We start from the raw sequence: 22,576 nt of genomic DNA, 5'->3' as shown, positions 1-22,576 counted from the left end.
TTTTAAAGTTTTTGTCACAGAAATAGCTTCCAAGAAAAAAATGACCAAAATAGCCTTTTTATTTTGAAATTTTTAATATTTATTTTTAATTTTCTTAAATTTGAAACTCTATTCCAAAAACCACACCCATTAACTCTAAGCCCTAAGTCTAGATTAGTTAACCCTAGGGTAAAAATACATTTGTATCTTTTAATAAATGTTATTTTGGTCATTTTCTTCATTGAAGGCTATTTTTGTTACAAAAACTTAAAAAGGGCTATCCTAGAGAATTTCTCAATAAAATTTACCCTGGTAAATATCCATTTTAGAATTTGTTTGTTAACTGTGAATGAATGAATAAATTTGAACATTTATTATTTGTATCTAATTTTTTTTAATATCCACAATTTCTTCATATTTTAAAAAGTTATTATCAATTTTTCATCTAAGTAAAAATGAAATTTTATTAGTGCACAAAGAGTTAAAACATTTTTAAAATTAATAAAATGGAATAGTCAAGGGTATATAATATAATGATAAGATCAACAACATAAATAAATTGTTTTTTCGATAAATCATCATAGAAATTTTCGTTTTTGTTAATCACAGATATTTCGGATTTGGATCGTTCCTTAGTTTGGATCAAGTAATTAAGCCATGAACAGGTAAAACCCGGAAAAATGGTTTGGTTCAGTTTTTTGATAATACATGTGAAATATCAGCTTAATTGGTTAAATCTCAAATAATTTAGATAAAATACCACGTATAATTCGAATGATTCAGTTAAAAAAATTATTATTTTGGATAATTTTGGATATGTCAAACAATATATGCAAATACTTCTAGGCAATATGGATAACGTTGGGCCAGATATAAAAAATATGGCATCAATAAACTCTGCAGAGTTGATCGCCTCAAGAAATGTTTGGGTGGTGTGGTTGCAGTAATGAATAGTGCAAAGTTTTATATGATGGCTTAAGGTTATCATAGGAAAGAAAGGAAAAAGAGGATAAGAAAATGTATTCGTAGGGTGAGCAGGAAAATGTTCACTATGGTTAAAAAGATAGGAATGTATTCATCAGGATAGGTAGGAACCTTAGATTGACGTTAGGCAGGAACAGTAAGTGATGATATGTAGGAGGTTTGGAATTGAGAAGTTCAAAAGGTGATTTGTTTTGAAGAAGAGGAGATGGAGTTTGGTTAATGAAATAAACGGATGTAAGAATACAGTCTCCCCAATGATGTAATGGAAGGTTTGATTGAAAAAGGAGAGCTCTGGCAACATTAAGGATGTGTTGGTGTTTTCTCTCAACAACATAGTTTTGTTGAGGGGTGTACACACAAGAAAAGAAGCGAATAATGCCTTTGGTTTTGAGAAAAGAAGTAAAGGATAGTTCGGGAGCGTTATCAGTACGAATGGCTTTTATCTTCTTTTGATATTGTGTTTCAATAAGTGTTACAAACTCAGGAGAGATGGTTATAACAGAGCTCTTATTTTTAAGTAAGTAGACCAAGTAGCTTTAGTGCAGTCGTCTACTATGGTAAGGCAGTATTCATACCATTCTAAAGTAGGTTCATGAAAGGGACCCCAAACATCGAGATGAGAAAATTAAAAGGTTGGGATGACATATGAGGAGAAGAAGGAAATGAAAAACGTTTTTGTTTAGCCAAAGGGAAAATTTTACAGTGTAAGTCATGACAAGTTATGTGAAAAGTAAGATCAAGGTCTTTAGACAAAAAATGAATTTTATTGAAAGATGGATGTACTTAACGTTGGTGCCAGACTTCTGCAGAGATTTGAAAGCTTGAATGAGTTTGATGAGAAGAGTCTTCAGGATCATTTGAAGAAGAAATGGACTCTAAGACGTAGAGGTTACTGCGGATGCTATCCTTCCCAATAATCGAGTCCAGAATATGCTCTTGATAAGTAAAAGGATTGTAAGAGAGGATACAACAGGAATCAGAAGAGAAAAGAACAGTGTTGTTACTATTATTTGTAAGAGCCCGGATACTCAAAAGATTAAATTTGAAGTTAGGAACAAAGAGAACCGAATGAAGTTTAAGAGTATTAGAGATAGAAAATGTTCCAGAAAGAGTTACGAAAATATGAGTTCCATCATGAAGAGTCACAGAGGTATTATGAACAGGTTCAAGGTTGGTGAATAGGGAAGAATCAGAACAGACATGACAACTAGCTCATGTATCAACTACCCTAGTATTTTTGCAAAAAATAAGGATGTTATGTATTCCCACAGAAAGTAAATGGAAAGGGTTAGATGATGTACCAGCTGGCTGCTAGAAATCTGAGAAATATGGTTCTGAACGTTTGAGTTGATGTTCAGACCACCAAGAATCTGCCGTATTTGATATGATGTGAGACTGTCCACGCTCACATTTTGTTGATTGTTTGTGGGATTACTCTGAGGTTCAGTAACCATAGAACCAACATTCTCTTTCTTCGAATTCCAAGAATCATTCTTGTTAGCAGAGTTGGAATGGTGTTTGAATGCTATTACGGCTTATAACCATTACCCTGAGGTTTATACCCTGGTGGATATCCATGTAGTTTGTAGCATCTGTTGACAGTGTGACAAGCAATGCCGCAATGAGAGCAGATAGGACGATTCTTCTGCTTATTATAGCAACCAGAATATCCTGCAATAAAGATTGTTGATTGACTTGTGATACTTGAAATGCAACAGCACTCGTAGCCTAACCATAAATCATAGAACATTGTCTTTCTTCCTGAGAAACCAAATTGAAAACCTTGGTGATAGAAGGTTTCGGCTCCATCATTAAGATTTGTCCTCGAGTTGCTGTATAAGTATCACTAAGCCCCATTAGGAACTTTAACACTCAATATTGTTCATCACGTTCAATCAATCTTTTGTAACTCTCACAATTCTCACGACCACAACAACATCTATAAGGAGGTTCATGATTCTTAAGCTCTTCCCAAAGTTGCTTGATCTTAGTGTAATACTTATTAACACTTTGTGAACCTTGAGTCTCCGAAAATATTTGTTGTTTCATGTATGCAGTCCTCGGTCCATCACTCTGCTTGAATTGAATGGATCATGAATGTCTAACCGCATTTGTCTTGCTGTGTCAAGATACATGATGCTCTTTGCAATAGATTTGTCAACATCATTGACAATCCAAGTACATACTATGATATTGCTACAAAACCAAGATGCATAATCCAGATGAGATTTCTCTAACACAAAAAAAGGTTCCATCAATGAAGACGACTTTGTTCCGAGCTCCTAACGCAATCATCATAGATCTTACGCCAAGTATTGAAGTTCCCTAAGCTAGTAAGTTTTTAAGAGACAAGAGCAATACCAACGTGATCTGCACTGTGAATGTATAAAGAATTTGAGTTCGGATCTTGAAGAGAGGCAGTCGCATCGGATCTTCCTTGCGGAATAGGTGTCGACGCTGACGACATAGTCAACGTAACTGCATTCGCATACGAGATCGACATGACGAGAAGAAGATGAAATCGAAAATCAGCGATTCGAATCGGATTTGAGATATCAAAAGCTTGAAACGATGAAGATCGATGACGATGAGTCTGCACTCTGATTCAACATAAGAAGGTGGAAGATACGAGCAAAAGCTTTTATACCATATTAGAATCTGAGAAACTGAGCTTGAGCTAAAGTTTATTACAGATTTTATTAATTTGATCATAACCAACGTCATTTACATTTGAGAGCTATTTATAGTAATATCTAGTAAACTGGTTTATAATACATATCCGGTATAATCCAATAAATATGTTACCACAAAAACATTATTACACATTGCATTGATGGAAATAAACTAATCTGAAAATCTAAAAGTCAATCATTGGATAAAACAAAAATGTTTTTATTAGTCATGTTTTCTTTTTTTTTTTTCCCGTCAATGGTTTGTTATTCATTCCAAGGTAAAATACAAGAGATCATACATAAGCTGGCGGCCTAACGAAACAGCCCCAGAAACTAGAGCCCATATGAAAGCGGCAACTAGAACCCACACCGGGGTGACTTATGGAATCAACACATAAAAACTAAAACCACATCTAAACCCAGAATAACGATTAACTACTACACTCAAGTCTGAAACATATCAGCTCATCAAACTTTAGAAATTCTTACACGCGGACCCTCGCATCCAAGAACCTCTCATCAAACTACTACAAAGCGGAGAGTGAACACCAAGAACCCCACCAGACTCTTGAACTCTGACCGGGAAAACGCCTTCCAAGACCTCCAATTCTTACACGCGGACCCTCGCATCCAAGAACCTCTCATCAAACTACTACAAAGCGGAGAGTGAACACCAAGAACCCCACCAGACTCTTGAACTCTGACCGGGAAAACGCCTTCCAAGACCTCCAATTCTTACACGCGGACCCTCGCATCCAAGAACCTCTCATCAAACTACTACAAAGCGGAGAGTGAACACCAAGAACCCCACCAGACTCTTGAACTCTGACCGGGAAAACGCCTTCCAAGACCTCCAATTCTTACACGCGGACCCTCGCATCCCAAACTCAGCCATCTACCGACTGAAGAATGGCCACCTCCTCGCAAGAGAAGAACTGAAGGACGGAACCACTGCGACGCTAGTAACCCCACTAGATACACACAGCTTCTAGGAAGAGAGAGTAGATGCTCCCGCAACAATACCACATCCAAATGACGAACCACAAGCCAGACTAGAACCACTAGGTAATTCACTGGACCCAACTCTCCTAACACCTAAATAGAAGTCCACCATAAACCTTCACACAAACAAGCCTCGGCGATCGGAACCCCAAACCAAATACAAACATTAACCACCAAACCGACGAGAGATCACAGGTACCACCACAACAAGAGGAGAAACCTACAACTGAAACTCGATGACAGCAGCGTAACAGGTACAGCAATCCAGATTCCAAAGGTGTGATACTCATACCACCGGAAGGGCATATACGCCACCGCCGACGCCGAGATGTAGAGCACCACCGCGTATCTGTTGCGAGTTCCACTCCTCCGGTTGACTACTCCGAAGTGATGACGCCTCGCCACGCGCCGTCTCTGAGAACCAGAGGACAAGACCATTTTCCACCGGCCGTCTCGTCTCACCTCCGTTCATCTCACCGTCGCTCAGGAAGGTAGATCTGAAGCCAAAGGAGGTTTCCCACCGGGTCACGCGCCGTCATCATGAGGGGATCTCCGGAGATCTGAAAACGGAAAACCAGATCCGTCGCTCCCTTCAGTCCTAAAAGCCGACCTTCCCTTCAACCGCCTCCCCGTAGTCTCGCCGCTCCTCCAGGATCCACGTCCACAGTCACCTTCGCCTGTTACGGTCTCAGGTGGAGAACAGGCACCCCAGAAACAGCTTGCATATCGACTAGGTTTAGATCGGGTAAAGAGGAAGGCAAAAAGAAAAGAGGAAAGGTTGAAGGAGGAAGCTCCGGCACCGGCAAAGCCGAGCCGAAGAAAGAGATCAGTTCAGACGCGTATTATTAGTCATGTTTTCTAGAAATGGAATAGTTATGGAGCAGATAATATAAAGATAAAAAAAAACAGCATAAATTGTTTATTTGTTAAAAAAAAAATCATCATAGAAGTTTCCATCTTTGTTAATCACGGATATCCCGGGGTTTCCAAGAAGAAAAGAGAGAATATATTAGATTAATTGCCAGAGAAGAAGGGAGAAGGAGGAAGCAAAAGGGAAGTGGCGTGTTCTTCTCTCCAATATTCTGCCGCCACTTCTTGTTCTCATCCTCAAATCTCAGTCTTCTATATAAACATAGAGCCATAGCCATAGATTCATAGCTCAATCTCAGCCTCCTTTGCTCAATCCAACGACCTAATCATAGATTCTTGGATGGTGAGGAAGGGAATGCGTGTCGGGAAGTACGAGCTTGGGAGGACTCTTGGGGAAGGCAACTCTGCCAAAGTCAAACTCGCTACAGATACCGTTTCAGGCCAATCGTTCGCCGTCAAAATCATCGACAAATCTAGTATCAAACGCCTTAACGTCTCTTTTCAGGTTCGCTCTTTTGTCTTTTTCTTCACTTTGCGAGAACTGGTTTAATGGTATATATTACAAGTCTTTATCATCTCTCGACTTTGTCAGATTAAGAGAGAGATCCGGACACTGAAAGTGTTAAAGCATCCAAATATTGTCAGATTAAATGAGGTAATTAAATTAACTAATCGTTGCAATAATGTTATGGTTATCTCCTTGTTATGGTCGAATTAAAAAAAAAAAGATCGTTAGAATTCTTTTGATGACGATTTAACATGAAACCTGTGAAACATTTTTTGTTTTTGTTTGCTTGCGTGGAAGTGTAACTTTCTTATAAAGTTATTTTTATTTTCATTTAATTATAGCTACTTTTCTAATGTATTAGTTCATATAACACGTAATCTCTCCTTTCATGTTGCCAAATAGCCACACTTACGTATAATTAATTTATTTCCTTTTAAAATACTATATATGTTTCCCTTCCTAGCCCGAGTCCCGATCATTAATTGGTTGACGATGGATTTGATGACCACCTGACCAGTTTAATTATGGGTCGGTCCCAATATAGTGATGATTTGAATAATGACATGGCAATCATACTCACAGTTGTCTCTATTCTAAATAGCAGTCTTAATAAAACCAAAAATGCTTGTCCAAAAAAGATTCAAACACTGTAGAATTACATGAGGTAATTGTATGGATAAGCATCATATCTTGTGGTTGTAATTTGTATCATGGAATATACTCCCTCTGTACCATTTTAAATGATATTTAAAGTTTTTGGACAAAGATTAAAAAAAATTTTTTATGCAATTTATCTTGGTTACATAAACTAACATTAAATAAAACTAATTCAACCAATAAAAAAATACACTATTTTATAGTTGGTCACAGATTTCAAATGATATTAAATTTTATCTAGAGTTATGGAAACATCATTTATTATGAAAGACTATTTAAAATGATATGGATAAAGTATTATTTTATACTCCTCTGTTTTTTATGTAGGTAGTTTTAGAAAAATGCACAAATATTAAGAAAGTTATTAATTTTTCCAAAAGTAGCATTTGATATTTTAATTAGGTACAATTAAACCAATCATAAATAAATATATATTATTTGATTGGTTATACTATACCCAATAAAAATTACTTAAAATTACGAAACTAGTTATATTTTGAAATAAACAAATTTTACTTAAACTATTTACGATAAAAAAGAGAGAGAGAGTACAATATGCTCAAGGAAATCTAAATTCGATCAGAAGTATATATTAACTGGTTATCAAATTTTGTGTATAGTTTAAACCATACTATAACATATGGCTGTACCGGAACCGACCCTACATTAATTATTTTGTTATTAATGAGCTAATTGTGTTTAATGAGCTAATTGTGCTTACTTGTGAAGACGTATTTTCCTTTTTTTTTGTATGGTCAGAACTTTTTTTTACGTAATTTGTGTGGTCAGAACTTGTGAAGAACTATCACAAATATCGTTTTGATTAGTTGTAGACTGTTTTTATTAATTTCTTTCATGAGTGTCTTCACTCATTCACGTTGCTAAATAGCCACGCTTAAGGTATCATTAATTAATTAATTTTGTGTTTATGAAATAGCTCTTACTCTTGAATTTTGGTCATTAATTGTGTGACGATATAATTTAATGATGTATTATGAGCTGGGTCCTCAAATTTGACCATTTGGTTTTGAATTTTGATTAATGATATTGACAATTGGATTATCACAACTGCCTCATATAAAAGCATTTTAAATGAAAGGTCCAGTCTTCCAGTCTTCTCATGCAGACTATCATAAGAATTTAATAAATCCAGTAAAACTCGTTTTCACATTTTAATTACATGAAACCCACTTTGATATATCCAATACTTATGGGTATTCGCATGGATTATTCTTGTTGACTTTTCTTGCAAGCAACCCAGATAGTTGGGTTTTGACGTTGATTCAACATAGAAGTTGGTCTACAGTTTCGCTTGAAGATGGCAAATTTCCTGATAATTTAGGGTTTATTAAATCCCTAAACAGATTTTAATGTCGTTGATAATCGACTTGCAGGTTTTGGCTAGCAAAACCAAGATTTACATGGTCCTTGAATGTGTCACCGGAGGAGACTTATTTGACAGAATTGTAAGACTCATGTACATTGCTACGGTTACAGTTTTGTTAGTTAACAAAAAGGTTGGTTTCCAAAAATATGCTCTGATCATTCTCAGGTCTCCAGAGGAAAGCTTTCGGAAACAGAAGGACGAACATTGTTTCAGCAGTTGATTGATGGAGTCAGCTATTGTCATAACAAGGGAGTTTTCCACAGAGATCTCAAGGTCTTGACCCATGAAGGTTTTAAACTTTGTCAGTGTTATTGGTCACATGATCTGATATTGAATGTCACTTGCTGCAGCTAGAGAATGTTCTTCTTGATGCAAAGGGACACATTAAGATCACTGATTTTGGCCTTAGTGCTCTACCTCAGCATTTTAGGGTACTTGCCAAATATCTTAAAACTATATACATTAGCAAAAAGGAAACTATGTGTCCAACATTTTTTGGGGGCTTTGACATGTTAGGAAGATGGGTTGCTACATACAACCTGTGGAAGTCCAAACTATGTCGCACCCGAGGTCCTAGCCAACAAAGGCTATGATGGTGCAGCATCAGATATATGGTCATGTGGAGTCATTTTGTATGTTATCCTTACGGGATGTCTCCCTTTTGATGATGCAAACCTCGCGGTTCTTTGCCGTAATGTACTGCTTTTATTTATTCCCTCTGTTTTTAATAGTTATGTTTTGCTAATAATAAATGATGTTTTTACCAATTTTAATTTTTTTTAAAATCTTTATCGAGTCAAAGTGTGTGTTTTATCAAATAGTCTATGTTTGAAGAAACATACTCAAAGCTGTTGTTGCCATTTCAGATATTCAAAGGGGACCCTCCAATACCTAGATGGTTATCACCCGGTGCTAAAACCATGATCAAGAGAATGCTTGATCCAAATCCAATTACGAGGATGACAATCGCAGGTATTAAGGCCAATGATTGGTTCAATAATGGCTACACTCCTTCTAATAGCGACGATGAAGATGATGCATCCTCAATCCAAGAAGATGTAAGAAAGCGTTCCCTTGGTTCGTATGATTATTGATCATGTGCATTGCCTTTCTAAAAAATCTTGTCTTTTTGGTTCAGATGGTGAAGGTATCTGAAGAAGAGAAGAACCATGATTCTCCAATCGTTATCAACGCCTTTGAGTTGATCGGAATGTCATCATTTCTAGACCTCTCTGGTTTGTTTGAGACAGAGGTAATGGTACATTCTTGTCCTCATGTACGTTGTTTCAAGATGTTTTTTTGCTCATGATAAAGTGTGTTTTTTTTGCACTGGTTCAGAAAGTATCAGACAGGCAGATAAGATTCACATCAAATAGGTTAGCCATAGATGTGCTGGAGAAAATCAAAACAAACCTTATGGAGATGGGTTTCTACGTGCAGAAGAAACAAACAATGGTGAGAATCTCTTTTGCTCTTGTCTACTACTACTCGAGTTGTTGGAAGCAGTTTAAGTGGTCTCTAAAGTTGAGAACTGATGTTGTTTCAGTTAAAAGCAATTCAACAAGAGAGTAATCGAAAAGGGCAAAGCGGGTTATCATTAACGGCGGAAGTTTTCGGGATAGTCCCTTTGCTTAATGTGGTCGAACTAAGAAAGACACATGGTGATTCTTTATTATATGAACAGGTAAATATTCTTGTAGAGTTGTAGTAAATCATTTTTACATCTCTGCATCTTTTCTTTAGTCTTGACCTAAAACAGCTTATTGTTTTCGTATTGGGGTAGTTGTGCGACAGATTATCCAACGAATTGGGCACATCATCGCAAGTTCAATAGCTTTTAAGGTAGTCAGCAGCAAAAACAAGTGTCGACCATTCGAAGTTTGAGTCCTGGATGATGGAGGGGTTGTGTATATAAAAACTATATTACCTTGTATAAAATTGGTACAATATTAGCAAAAGCCCAAAAGTATATGCTCTTGTAAACATTACATAATAGATATATTTAGCGTCAACCTATGGTCTTTTACATGCAAGTCTGTCAGGGGCAAATTGCAATAACCGTAGCCCAACTTCCAACACTAACCTTACCATAGTTCCAGGAAAGATTTGAACTCAAACTATATCTAAGATTGCAGCCAATGCTTGGTTGGCCCATCAGGGATGTTTATGATATCTCCGTGAATTTAAGTTATATGCATATTTAGGAAAATATTACTAAATATATATAATATCTTCATAAGATTTTGGAATATATTTATAATTATGTATAATATCTTCATAAAATTTAAGAAAACTTTCATAAATGTGTATTTAAAAAATACATTGTTAAATATGTATTTAGCAAGACCCTCATGGATATATTTTTATGAATACCTTACTACATTTGAATTATATGAAATATTTAGTAAGATATTATTGAATATGTATAACATCTTTTAATGTTTCATAAAAGGGGCTATATTGAGTCTGAAATTTGAAATGATTTGATTTTAATGAGTTTTTAAATGATTTTAGGTGGATATTAGAATTTGGTGTGATTTTTGTTAAACAACTCTAAAATCTCATCTAAAACCATAGGATTTAGATTTTTATTTTTATAACTAAAAAAATTCTCTCAAACACCTTTAAAACATTTAAAACACTCTAAAATCTCCAACTTAAATTTTGTTCAATAACAGTGGATTTCAGAGTGTTTTATAAAATGACAAGTTCAATAACAGCAGATTTAAAGTGTTTTTTAAAATCCTCAGTTGAATAAGTGGATTTGTCAATTTAATACAAATCATCTATCATCTGAAATTCTTAGTTAAATATTTTCCAAAAACAATTGGAAGACCTTCCTAAATTTGATATATAAATCTTGTAAAAATATTATACATATTTAGAAATATCTTCGTAAATTTTATAAAGATATATATTGAGTAATGTTTACCTAAATATGCATATAAGTCAAATTTAAGAAACTATCATATTCATACACATTTAGGAAGACACACTTAAATATACATGGAAAATTGCCAAAAAATAACAAATTCATAATACCACTTTTCATATTTACAATAATTACTTTTACTCTCCTTTCTAAAGGAAAAAAGACTTTTATAACACTAGGGTTAACTAATCTAGACTTAAGGTTTAGAGTTGAGAGGTGGGTAAAGTTTTTGGAATGTAAAATTTAGGATTCTAATAAATAAATAAATAAATACTTAAAAATATATAAATTTTTTTTTAAAATAGTTTCAAAAATAATTTTTGATTTTCAAAAAGAAATTTTGAAAAAAAGTTCAAAAATTAAAAACAAATTACAAAAAGTTCTACTTTTAAAAAGTAGAATTCGAAAAACATATAAAAAAATTATTTTTTATTTATTTAAATAATTATTTATTATATATATAGAACAAATATATAAGAGTCTTTTGCCTCTTAATTAAGAAGATATTTTTGAAAATATCTCTTTAGTGGTGGTAAACATGAATAATGTTACCAAGAAAATGGTAAACATAAAAATTCTCCAATATACATACAAATTTACATTTAAAAAGTCCAAATACACGTTAAGAAGGCATTCCTCAATTTGGAAATATTTTTACAAATTCAGGAAGATATCATAAACATTCAGAGTGGTCTTCCTAAGATTTCTTTAACTAAAATTGTTTCCTAAAAAAAGGGAAAATCTCATAAATAGCCCCTTTTAAATTGTTGTCCCCTGAATAGCCGCTAAAAATCAAATTAACCAAAATAAGTTTCACGAAATGGGTAAATGAAAATTTTGTCATCATTAATAATATATATTATTTATTTATTAAGTATATCAAATAAATATTAAAAATTTGAAGCTAACAAAATCAACAAAACAAATTCAGAAAAAAGGATTTTCAAAACAAAAAAAAAGATTTGGAAATATTTTTTTCTTAAAGTTTCCTCAACGTTTATGATATCTTCCTAAATTTCTTAATTTTATTTACAAGAATTCAGGAGTGTTTTCATAAATGTGTAAATAAACTTCTTGAATATAATCTATATATTAATCAATATATAACATCTTTAAAAAATTTACGAAAATGCTTTTAAATATGTATAATATATTTTATAAAATTTAGATATAAAATTGAGGAAGGTCTTTCAAAATATTTACGAAAATGTTATCCATATTTAAGAATATCTTACTAAATATACATATAATTCAAATTTAGTAAGATATTCATAAGTATGTATTCATGAAGGTCTTCGTTATTACAAATTTAAGAATGTATTTTTAAATACACATTTATGAAAGTTTGTCTACATTTTATAAAAATATTATACATATTTATCATATTTTCTTAAATTGAAGATATTATACTTAATCCGAAAAGTCTTAACTCAAATTCAAGAAGATATCATACACATTCAGCAAAGTTTTCCCTAAATTGTTTTTAAAGAAAAATCATTTCAAAAACAATTTTGTATTAAAGATCTTCCAAAATTTTCAGAAAATTAAAGGTGATTTAAAAAAAAACTTATTTATTTAAATAAATATATTTTAGAAAAGGGTATAATTTTTATTTGTCTCTTTAATGAAACATATTTTAGTCATTTCGACATTTAAAAGTTAGTTAGGTAACAAAAACTTATGTAGGGGCCAATTTAGGCTATTTATCAAAACAAAATTCATAAAATAGGGTTCTTTCAAAAAAAGACCTAAAATTTGTGGTCAAATAAAAAACTAACCTCCTTTTTGAAATTTTTTTTGTCTTATACATTCTAAAAGTTCAACTTATTCAAAAATGTCATTATTTATTATTATTTTTATTTGTTTTAAAAATATGTTCATTTTACCCAAACATCCTCATCATCCTCATTTATTTAAAAAAAAAAAAAAACGGTCACTATTTCAATAGCACCAACCACCATTAACAACAAAAATCATGCTTTAAAATTAAATACATTATATATAAATTTATGCATCTTACTATCTTATTTCTTACACACAAATCATTTATCTTGAATATCCTCTCTCATTTCATTCTAAAATCTCAAAATTTTGGATTTGAAAATCATATTTTCCTTAAAGTTACTCAAGTTTGATGATTCTTGATCAATAACGAGTGGATATCTTTCATTAACAAGATATGGGTGCTTGGAGACGCTAAACCCGAATTCTCACTGGATATATATATGATATATAAAATTTTCATATATGTTTCGCATAGAAGACTCTTCGAAAAGTTTTCTCAGTGAAGCAGAATTCTGGAGAAATGTTCTTGTCAATACATATGTTAGTTTTTGCAATTGGCGGTGACAGTTCTCTACGTGGACAAAATGGGCAACATGCTATGTCTTTAACACTTGCCCCCAACAAATGGGTAGCATGCTTACGTCTTTCTGTGGCTTGGTTTGTTTCTAAAGAAGAGTTATTATTCTGTAATATTATTTAAATGATTGAATATTAAATAGTGTTATCTAAAATATAAACATAAGAAATCAATTTATATTAGTTAATGATAAAGTTTACAAGTGTGTATCAGCCATGCATACACCACAACGGTTTTGACACTGTTATAGTAATTTTACTGTTTTCAAATTTAATTGGAGTTGTATAACTCTAGACCTAACTAATTCAGAGTACAATACCAACATATAACTCGGTCCGGAGTTGTGACTTGTGAATGAATGAGGAGGAGATGTTATTTATAGATAAATCTAACAAATTCTTAATGAAAAAACAATTCGTCAGATATATGTTGGGAATTTTGAACTTTTCAAACGGCTCTATAACAGTTACAAAATCCGCCAGAATCTATCAGGAATTCATGGGAAACGTATAAAAAATTACAACAGTTAGCGAACAGCTAGAAATTGATTTGTTAGAAACTCGTTGAGAATCGCCGACATCGGAAATTTTGGGAATTCCGAATGAATTTGTTTTTGAAAACTTATGTATTTTCTTAGAGTGTAAGAGTCATGAGCTAAAAAAAAGAAATCACGCTATTAAATCATTTCTAGTGTAAGCTCCAAGATACGATGATCAACTACAAGCAATATATGCAATATTGATAAACATCTCCACGGATAGAGATTCCACATTAAATCATCATATCTTGGAGATTATATGATGAAGTAATGTGTTACTTAGTGTTAAAAACAATCATCTCGAGTGAAGAATTTTGTTTAAAAAGTCCATTCCATGTGGAAAATGAGTTTCTACAAAATATATAATGGGTTTAAATTCTAAACAAATTCTTGAAATATAATCATTATTCTATATATATATTAATTTAAATATTTGAAAACTATATGAAGATAGTTTAGAAGAAATATAATTTCTAGTTTCATTACATACAAATAATTTCAATTTCTGTCTTATATTTTTAAAATAAAGTGAAACCGTTAATTTGAGATGTAATGTATTAATATTTTATATTTGTGAATAGTAATTTTTAATGTCTAAATATTAAGAAATCATTTTATAAATTATATTAATTATCATTGATTTATTATTTATTTTAATAATAGTATTTATATTATAAAAACTATGAATTTTTGTTATTTTGTGTGCATATTAACTTTAATTTATTTTATAACTTAAAAATAAGTAATAGATTAAAAATAAGTAATAGATTAAATAATTTAATGATATTTTTTATTTAATATTTAATAATGCTTTAAAGTTATATATAAAATCTTATAAATTTTCTATTGATAATATAAGTAGAAGTTGCATTAGTATTTAATAATAATTACAAATTATTTAATAATAATTACAAATTATTTAATAATAAGTAAAAATTATTTAATAATAATTACAAATTATTGAATTATTTAAATATTTATAAATTTTTAATAATTTCCTTAAATAAATTATATTTGTATTTAAAAATATATAGCAAGGTTTTATTAGTTTGCAATCTTAAAATTTTATTTTAGTTATTTTATTTTAAAAATGTATAAGTAGTTATATATTTTAATTCAAATAATTAAGTAATTAGGCGAAATCTTATTATATAAAGTTTGGTTCTTCAAAGTTGCTAATTAACATAATCGCGACACATAGCAATTATATATTTAAGATTGTGACATGTGTTAATCTATCTCATAATTAAAAATATATATACTAAGATATTAACAAAAACGAATTCTATTAAAAATCTTATTATATATATTATTTAATAGTAATTTTCTTTTTTTTTAAATCATAATCAAAAGATAATTGGAAAACATTATTAGATAATAATTCTCCTTCTAATATTGTGATATGTGTTTAAATATATAAAAGATTTAAAATATATATAAGATAATAAAAACAAATTTTGAAAAAAAATACTTTTAAAAATTATTTAATAGTAAAAACGATTTTTAAAAAATATTTAGTAGTAATGTTCTTAGAAATTTCCTTTTTCAAAATCCTAAAAAATAGATTTGAAAACAATTTATTTAATATAATTTTTACCTTAAAAATTGAATCCAACGCAACATTTTTCTCCAACACAAACATAGAAGAAAAAATGTAAACTAACTTTGCTCTTTTTGAATTGCCAGAAAAGAGGTACAATAAATAATTTTCACTTGATTAATTAAATAGTAGCAGAAGTTAGAGTAAATATCTTTGCCTCTTAAAATATTTTGTTATATGTGACAGTCACAACCGAAGTACCAAAATAACTTTTAAACGCCAGCGATATATAAACTAAGCAATTTTTTTTTGTCATCTATTAGATTAAAAATAGGTTTGCAATAGTTCTTACACAAAGCCGGCAAAGGACTAATCCTTTCCGGAGCCATAAGCCGGCGCAATACAAGTTACACCCGGAGACACACGATGATACAACCCAAACTTAAGAAAACAAAGAAGTGAAAAAGAGGCTAGAAGCATACTGGAGACTAAATAAGGACTTCAATAACGATGAAGCTGATCTGAACCGGAAGCAGGATTGAGAGGAAAAACGAAACACGTCTAAATTATTAGAGTTGGGCTGAAATCTCCACCACTGTTCCCTTAGGGAACCATACAGTCAAACTAACACACTTACCACTTCTTCAAACAACAGAAGCCCCCAAAGAACAAGCCATCAACTCGAGCAGCCAACGATGAGACACATACACGTTTGGCGATCGACTACTCCAAGACCGTCGCAATTGAGCATAAGCTCCACAGTCCATTACCAAGAATCCGAAGAACCCGTAGGTTGCAAACTAAGGAGCTGCAAAACTTCCCCGTTCCGATGCTTCATCAAATGAAAACCTAAAAACGACCCCAATGTTGAACGACCAGACTAACCAGAGACCACACGAAGCAGAATCCGGACACCTGAAAGAAGAAAGGACAGCCTAGAGCCCACAGCAGATAGACTCCTAACGAAAGACCCAAGCAAGATCTCCTTCCACCCAAGTCGCCACACCAACCAAACTCCAGAACGCCATAACCTCTAACACTCCTTACACAACCGAGAGACAGAAAATGAGATATAAGCAAAATAAATCACCAAAGACATGCTTGAAAGCCACTTGACCAGGTTCGATGGAAGAATTATACACCCACATCAGAGCCAGTTTAAACTTGCCACCGCGCACTAGAAAACAGTTTCGAAACCAGAGAAGTACGCCAAGCTGTCTGAAGAGTGATTAAAATACTCAATCCCAAAACAAAGATCCCCAGACAGGAGACGTCAACACAAACAACCTAAAGACCAAGCTTCACCAATCTCAACACCTTAAGAGAAAGTACAAACAGGAGGAGTTCAAAAACAGTACAAAATCCTTAAACTTCCCGCACCGGAACCCTACCATCAATCCTGCAACCACCGCAAAGAAGCTTGCCAGACCTCAACCTACTGAACCTCCAACCCAGCTCGAGCAAGAGAGGATCCACAGAACAAGCGAATCTCTCCCCAAAACCATATCGAACCTTCTACCAACAAAGACGTTGAGAGCCGAGATGAAGAAACCCAAAACTAAGAGCAAGACTTACAATAGACGGAGCAAGGAAGAAAACTAGACCGGCGGTGGCGCTATCGGAGCCACCACGCGCCGGTCGACGAAGATCCAAACCTTTGACGGCTGATGAGCATTTGGGGGAGACGAGAGAGTATTTTAGAAAATTTGATTTTTTTTCTATCGAGGAGTGTGACAAATATTTTACATCTATATTTAGGTTTAAGCTTTCACATATTATTTTTACAAAACACAATAGTATTTACATGAAAAGTATTACCTGAGTATTTTTTTTTAATTTCCTGATACAACTCAACTTATTATTATCCTTATGACATCTTATAATGCTAGCATAACTTTTAATTTTGATGTTATTGTCGTACATAGGTATATGTGCATATGATAAATATGTGTTTATATGTATAAGACAAAATATATAAATAATTAAACAGAATTTTTCTATTAAAAATAAAATAGTTGTATAAAAAATCTAAAAGAAATAAAATAATTAATTTCCTTTTTTAAAAGTCTAAATAAAATAAAAAAGTGAATGTAATCATATTTTTCTTATAATTAACTAACTTTACTTTTTAATAATTTTGTGTTAAAAAATATAAACCAAAATTAACTTCAAATATTTCACCTCATATGATTGTAATAGGTGTCGATTAAAAAAATTAGATTGTGAATGTGTCAATAAAACTTCCATTATGTGAAAATAACTTCTTCTTTCCTAAAATCTTAAATAAAAAAGATTTCTAAAAGAAAATTCTTTTCTAATCTTAATCAATTAAGAATTTTTTCTTTTTTTTAAATCCTGACCAGAGAGAATTGTAAAATTTTATTTAATACTAATTTTTACTTCAAAGATTTAATGATAAACATGATAGTAACAATTATTCAATTTACAAAGAAAATTTGTAAAAATATTAATGATATTGAAAAAACGAATTTTGAAAATTGCAACTTTTAAAAATAGTTAATATTAACTGGAAATAGTTATTTGATAGAATTGTTTTTTAAAATCCTAGACAAAATATAATAGTAAAATATTATCTAATATTAATTTTCTTTTTTTAAAATCCTTCAAAACTGTATAAGAATATTGATAGTTGTTTTCCATTTTTATAAAAAAAAAATCGTAAACAAAAGAAATTTGTATAATATTTTTAAGTCCTAACCAAAAAAGAATTGTAAAACTTTATTTGATATTTTTTTAAGAGAGTGTTTGATGATGAACATGGTAATAAAAATTTTTAATTAACAAAAGAAGTGTAAAATTAGTATTGGTACGAATTGCGAAAATAGCAATTTTAAAAATATTTATTAATAACTAAAATAATTATTTGATAGCAATATATTTTTTTATGAAATTATAAATAGAAGATAATTGTCATAGGTTATATGACAGTAATTTACTTTTTCTAAAATCTTAAGCAAAATTGTAAAAGTGTATTTAATATTTATTTTATTTTTTAGTTGTAAATAAAAAGGAGATTTATAAAATATAATGTTTCATTTTTTTAAAAATCCTAGAAAAATGAAATTTTAAAAACTTATTTAATAAAACATTAAATTAATACATAAGAACATGTATAATATTGTCATTGATTCGATTGGTGTATTTAACTTTCATTTCGTTTTTACTTTTCATTTCTTATTTTGGATTGTGTTCAGTTTAAATGTTTATGTATAGTATTTTCTCTAATCCTTAGTATAAATTTTATAACAACTCATCTATGGACCATGATTATAAAATACAAATATTAACTGGAACTTATTTGTGAAAATGTTTTAATTATAAAATAAATCTCAAACAAACATATGCAAAAAACAATCATAATACTATAATAAAATGATTTATTACTTTATGGTTTTTATTAAATTAAAACATCAAACAAAAACCGGTTGCAACGCAACGGGCTCATATGTTGTGATAAATAAAGTTAGATTCAAATTATTCTTTTATTTTAAAATATTGATAACCTTAAAGACTATCTATAAGCATTGAGGATGCTCTTATGACAGAACACACGCAAAGCAGCACAAAGACACGTCTGAGGCAAGCTTCAAGATCAGTTCCTCCACAGAATTGAAATCTTTCCTAAAAATAATTAATGCCTCCACTAAGCTTTCTATAATATGAAATCTTATCGTGGCCTGTAGTAAGATTGGTGGCCGGTTAAAATTAATATAAATAATTTGCTTAGTTTAATTAGAAAAAGAAGACATAAAGAAATGCCAGCGGTGTAATACGAGTCCTTAGCTAAAGAAACGAAATCACGTCCCGTATGATCCAACACGCACGAAGCTCTAGACATAATTAATGCCGCCACTAAACTTTGTATAATATGAAATAAACTTATCTTAGTTGAAATAAGATTGGTGGTCAGATAAGGTTAGAAGGACAATGGTGTCGTGAGCATATATGTGTCTCCTGCTTCTCTGCGGATTTGTCGTTGATTGGATTAGTCGTTTGTAAGGAGATGGTTAGGATGATAGTCTGACAGTGTGTATTCTTTTGTGTTTCATTCTGTGCTCTTCTCAGGTTTGATTTTCTCGATGGTGTGGTGATGCGGGGGCATCATGCTTGACCGGCAAGTAACGTGGTTAACGTTATAACTTAGGATTTTCCAATTTTATATTATTTACTTATAATTATGATAATTCGGGCTTTAGGTCTTTTATTTTAAACATGTTTATCTTAGGGTTAGGGTTGGTGTTTAGCTTTGGCTTATATATAGCTTTCTTTGTCGTTGTTTATGAATCGGACTTTGATAATTAATAATAGAGCTTTTGCTTATTCCTTGTGAGATTTAATTAAATTCATTTATCAAGAAGTTGGTCTCAAAGAAGCTATCGCAAGAAACTCTTTGATCGATCCAAGAACAGGTCTCTAGAACCCTAAAGGCTCCTTGATCGACCGTTCAACGGTTTGTACGCTGCGCCATGCGGAGACTCTTGCACTCTTGTTTTATTCAGGTTCAGAGAATTGGGTTATATGGTGATTGGTGAGTCTGACGCCATATGTCAGATCAAGGGCTGTGGACGCTGCGGTATTGCTGTTGAAGGTAGGACTGGTGCTTTCGCTGACGTTGGTAAACTTAGAGAGAGTATTGCTGGAATCGTGTGTATTCACATACGTAGTACAAGACTTATATACAACTCTTAGGAGATCTTCTAGAGAGTATCATATCTTCTAGTCCTTATCACACAATGATACGTACTTATCTACTACAAACGTTATCACAACCGACATACCAACATACCGGCCTTAACCGTACCAACCCATATCCAACAACGTTGCCTCTGTTTTTTCTTCAACTCTAGTTTGGTTACTGTTCGTATGTTCTTCATAGCATTTATCTCTTGGTTGTGTCGTTGTCTCGACTGGGTTTCTATGCTGACTTGATTCATAGTATGTTTCCTGAGTTTGGTGTCTCTCATCTCTCCTTCGTTATTCAGGTGGTCTTCAATCGCTTGTGGCTTTTCTAATTCGTTCTTGTTTGTTCGGAGTTTGATGGGTCGTCTTTGGCCTAAATCAGCAACTGTGAGTTGTTTTGAGGATTATGGGTTGTTATTGACTTCTCTTCGGTGAAAAGGTGTGAACCGGTGGAATTATATTGGCTTCTTCTCGTTCTGCTGTCTCATATGGTGGTCTCTGTCTCTTTGTAAGCATCTGGTAGTTCTTAGGTGCTTGGGCTTTATATTGTTCTTCGATCTTGAACTTTTTCAATTTTGGATTATAGGTTTCGACTTAGTCTCCCATTTTTGAGATCTACCTTCGGGAGATGTCATTGTTTTCTTCCGACCGGAAAAATGGTCATTTCATACCCAACATATCGTGACATGTTCAATTCATACTCGACTTATATGACTGTGCAAAAATATATTGTACTTTCGACAATTTAAAATTATATATGTTGTTTACGTTTTTGGTGAAATCATATAATTGTCGCCACATCAGCTATCATGTCATCAAATTTTCTTGACGTGGATGCTACGTAAGCTAATTTTGCTGACGAAGATGTCACATGTACGATTTTGTAAAAAAATAAAATAAAAAATAATAATATTTTTTATAAAAATTAAAATTTATAAATTTTTATTATTTAGTAAAATTAACAAAAAAAATAATCAAATAATAAAATTTAATCTTATATAAGAGATATATTTGTAATTTTTTTTTTGATGACCCCGGTATCCGGAGCCTCGAGGGGATTCGACTAGCGCCAGTGACCGTCCATCGGAGCTTAGCCGGAGAGCCCGCCGAGGCATCCAGGAGGACCGGTGATCATCCCCACTAAATCCCACCTGTGGCCAAACGTTAGTAGACTTCTATGTATTGGGCCCGAAGATATCTGTTGGAGTTCAGGTTGGAGTTTTTAGATTTTGGTTCTATATTGTAACATGTGGGTTTGGAACGATTTTGTATCACATCCTAGAACCCATAAAATAACCATATATCGTTTGGATTCGGATTATATCGGATCCGGTTGGATAAACCGAAGTAAAATCTAAAATTTTAAAGCAAATCATAAGAATGTATAGTAACACTAATAGGATATTAAAGCAAATCATATAATACAGTAATAGGATATTATATTGTAACACTATTTATTAAAAAATGTTTAAGCAAAACCTCATCACACATTGCACTGTAAAAAAATTGTGATTAACTAAGAGAGCTTATTGAATTAGGTGTTCGACAAGATTTTATACTCTTTACATTTCAAAAAGATTCACATTTAGTAAAAAATAATTGTTTCAACAAAATATATTTTTAACAGTAAATCGTAAACTTCACAAAACATAACTGTATTTATTGAAGTTTCATTAGTTAAAAGTTGTTGGAAATAAAAGTTAATTACAAAAAAATAACTTATCGGTAAACAAAATTTAATATTTTTGTATATGTGTGAAAATTCTAAGGCTATAATGGGATTATTAATTTTTAGAATGTAATAATGTTGAATGCTCTATTCCTTTCATTCCACATTTTAATACCATTTGTCATGAATAAAATAAAATGATCATTCATTTGATCAAAAAAAAAATAGAATGCTCATTCCATTAATTCTACAAAAGTAAAAAATATTCAAAAAATAATAATTTCACTACAATTTTGATCATGACCATTTTTTTTTCTTATTCAATTCATTTTATTTCATTCCTTTTTGTTCCACTAATTCCATTGTATAGTTACTAGCTATACCATAATGGAGTGACTATTTTTCAAATCTTGTTTACTAAATTTAATATTTGTACAAATTATTTCAAATCTTAGTTTATTAGATTAATTATTTGTAAAAATCCTTCAAAATGGATAAAATATTTGTATAAATTCCTTAAAATTTAAACTTATTGAAAATTAGAGATTTCATCAATAATATCTATTAGATAGGTTTTGAAAAGATTTAATAGATACAGTGATCGCGAGACGTTGAGAATGTGATGGTGCTTACGCTCGACTCTGCCGTTCTGCTGAGGCGTTGCAACACCCGAAGTCTGATGTATTATACCATTCTCCACAAAATACTTGGATAGACACATGAACTCACTGCCGTTGTCGCTTCTGACCTTTTGCACCAGGCGCCCGAACTGTCG

General features: G+C 31.8%; 1 protein-coding gene across 2 annotated transcripts; it reads left to right on the top strand.

Annotated features, from left to right (window-relative positions):
• Positions 1-5,538: 5,538 nt before the first annotated feature.
• LOC106296333 (CBL-interacting serine/threonine-protein kinase 17-like) lies at positions 5,539-10,075 on the top strand. 2 transcript variants are annotated; one of them, XM_013732445.1, is made up of 11 exons: positions 5,539-6,012; positions 6,100-6,162; positions 8,067-8,138; positions 8,225-8,332; positions 8,410-8,490; positions 8,576-8,755; positions 8,926-9,117; positions 9,198-9,311; positions 9,398-9,514; positions 9,606-9,743; positions 9,843-10,075. In XM_013732445.1, the coding sequence occupies exons 1-11, from the start codon at positions 5,848-5,850 to the stop codon at positions 9,891-9,893; spliced, it is 1,281 nt and encodes a 426-aa protein (XP_013587899.1). In that variant the 5' UTR covers positions 5,539-5,847; the 3' UTR covers positions 9,894-10,075. The 2 variants fall into 2 exon arrangements, with proteins under 2 accessions (XP_013587899.1, XP_013587901.1); XM_013732447.1 differs by lacking the exon at positions 8,576-8,755 and having other exon boundaries at positions 5,540-6,012.
• Positions 10,076-22,576: the final 12,501 nt, after the last annotated feature.

The sequence above is a fragment of the Brassica oleracea genome, chromosome C6 (genome assembly GCF_000695525.1).
Source record: "Brassica oleracea var. oleracea cultivar TO1000 chromosome C6, BOL, whole genome shotgun sequence".
Taxonomy (NCBI): Eukaryota; Viridiplantae; Streptophyta; class Magnoliopsida; order Brassicales; family Brassicaceae; genus Brassica; species Brassica oleracea.
The sequence above is the reverse complement of the archived record's forward strand: the minus strand, read 5'-3'. Positions and strand labels throughout refer to the sequence as shown.

Excerpts from the sequence above, each read along its gene's own strand:
- LOC106296333 (XM_013732445.1), top strand. The coding sequence starts at position 5,848 with ATGGTGAGGAAGGGAATGCGTGTCGGGAAGTACGAGCTTGGGAGGACT. Across the intron at positions 6,163-8,066 it reads ATATTGTCAGATTAAATGAG|GTTTTGGCTAGCAAAACCAA; the intron begins GTAATTAAATTA and ends ATCGACTTGCAG. Across the intron at positions 8,756-8,925 it reads TCGCGGTTCTTTGCCGTAAT|ATATTCAAAGGGGACCCTCC; the intron begins GTACTGCTTTTA and ends TTGCCATTTCAG.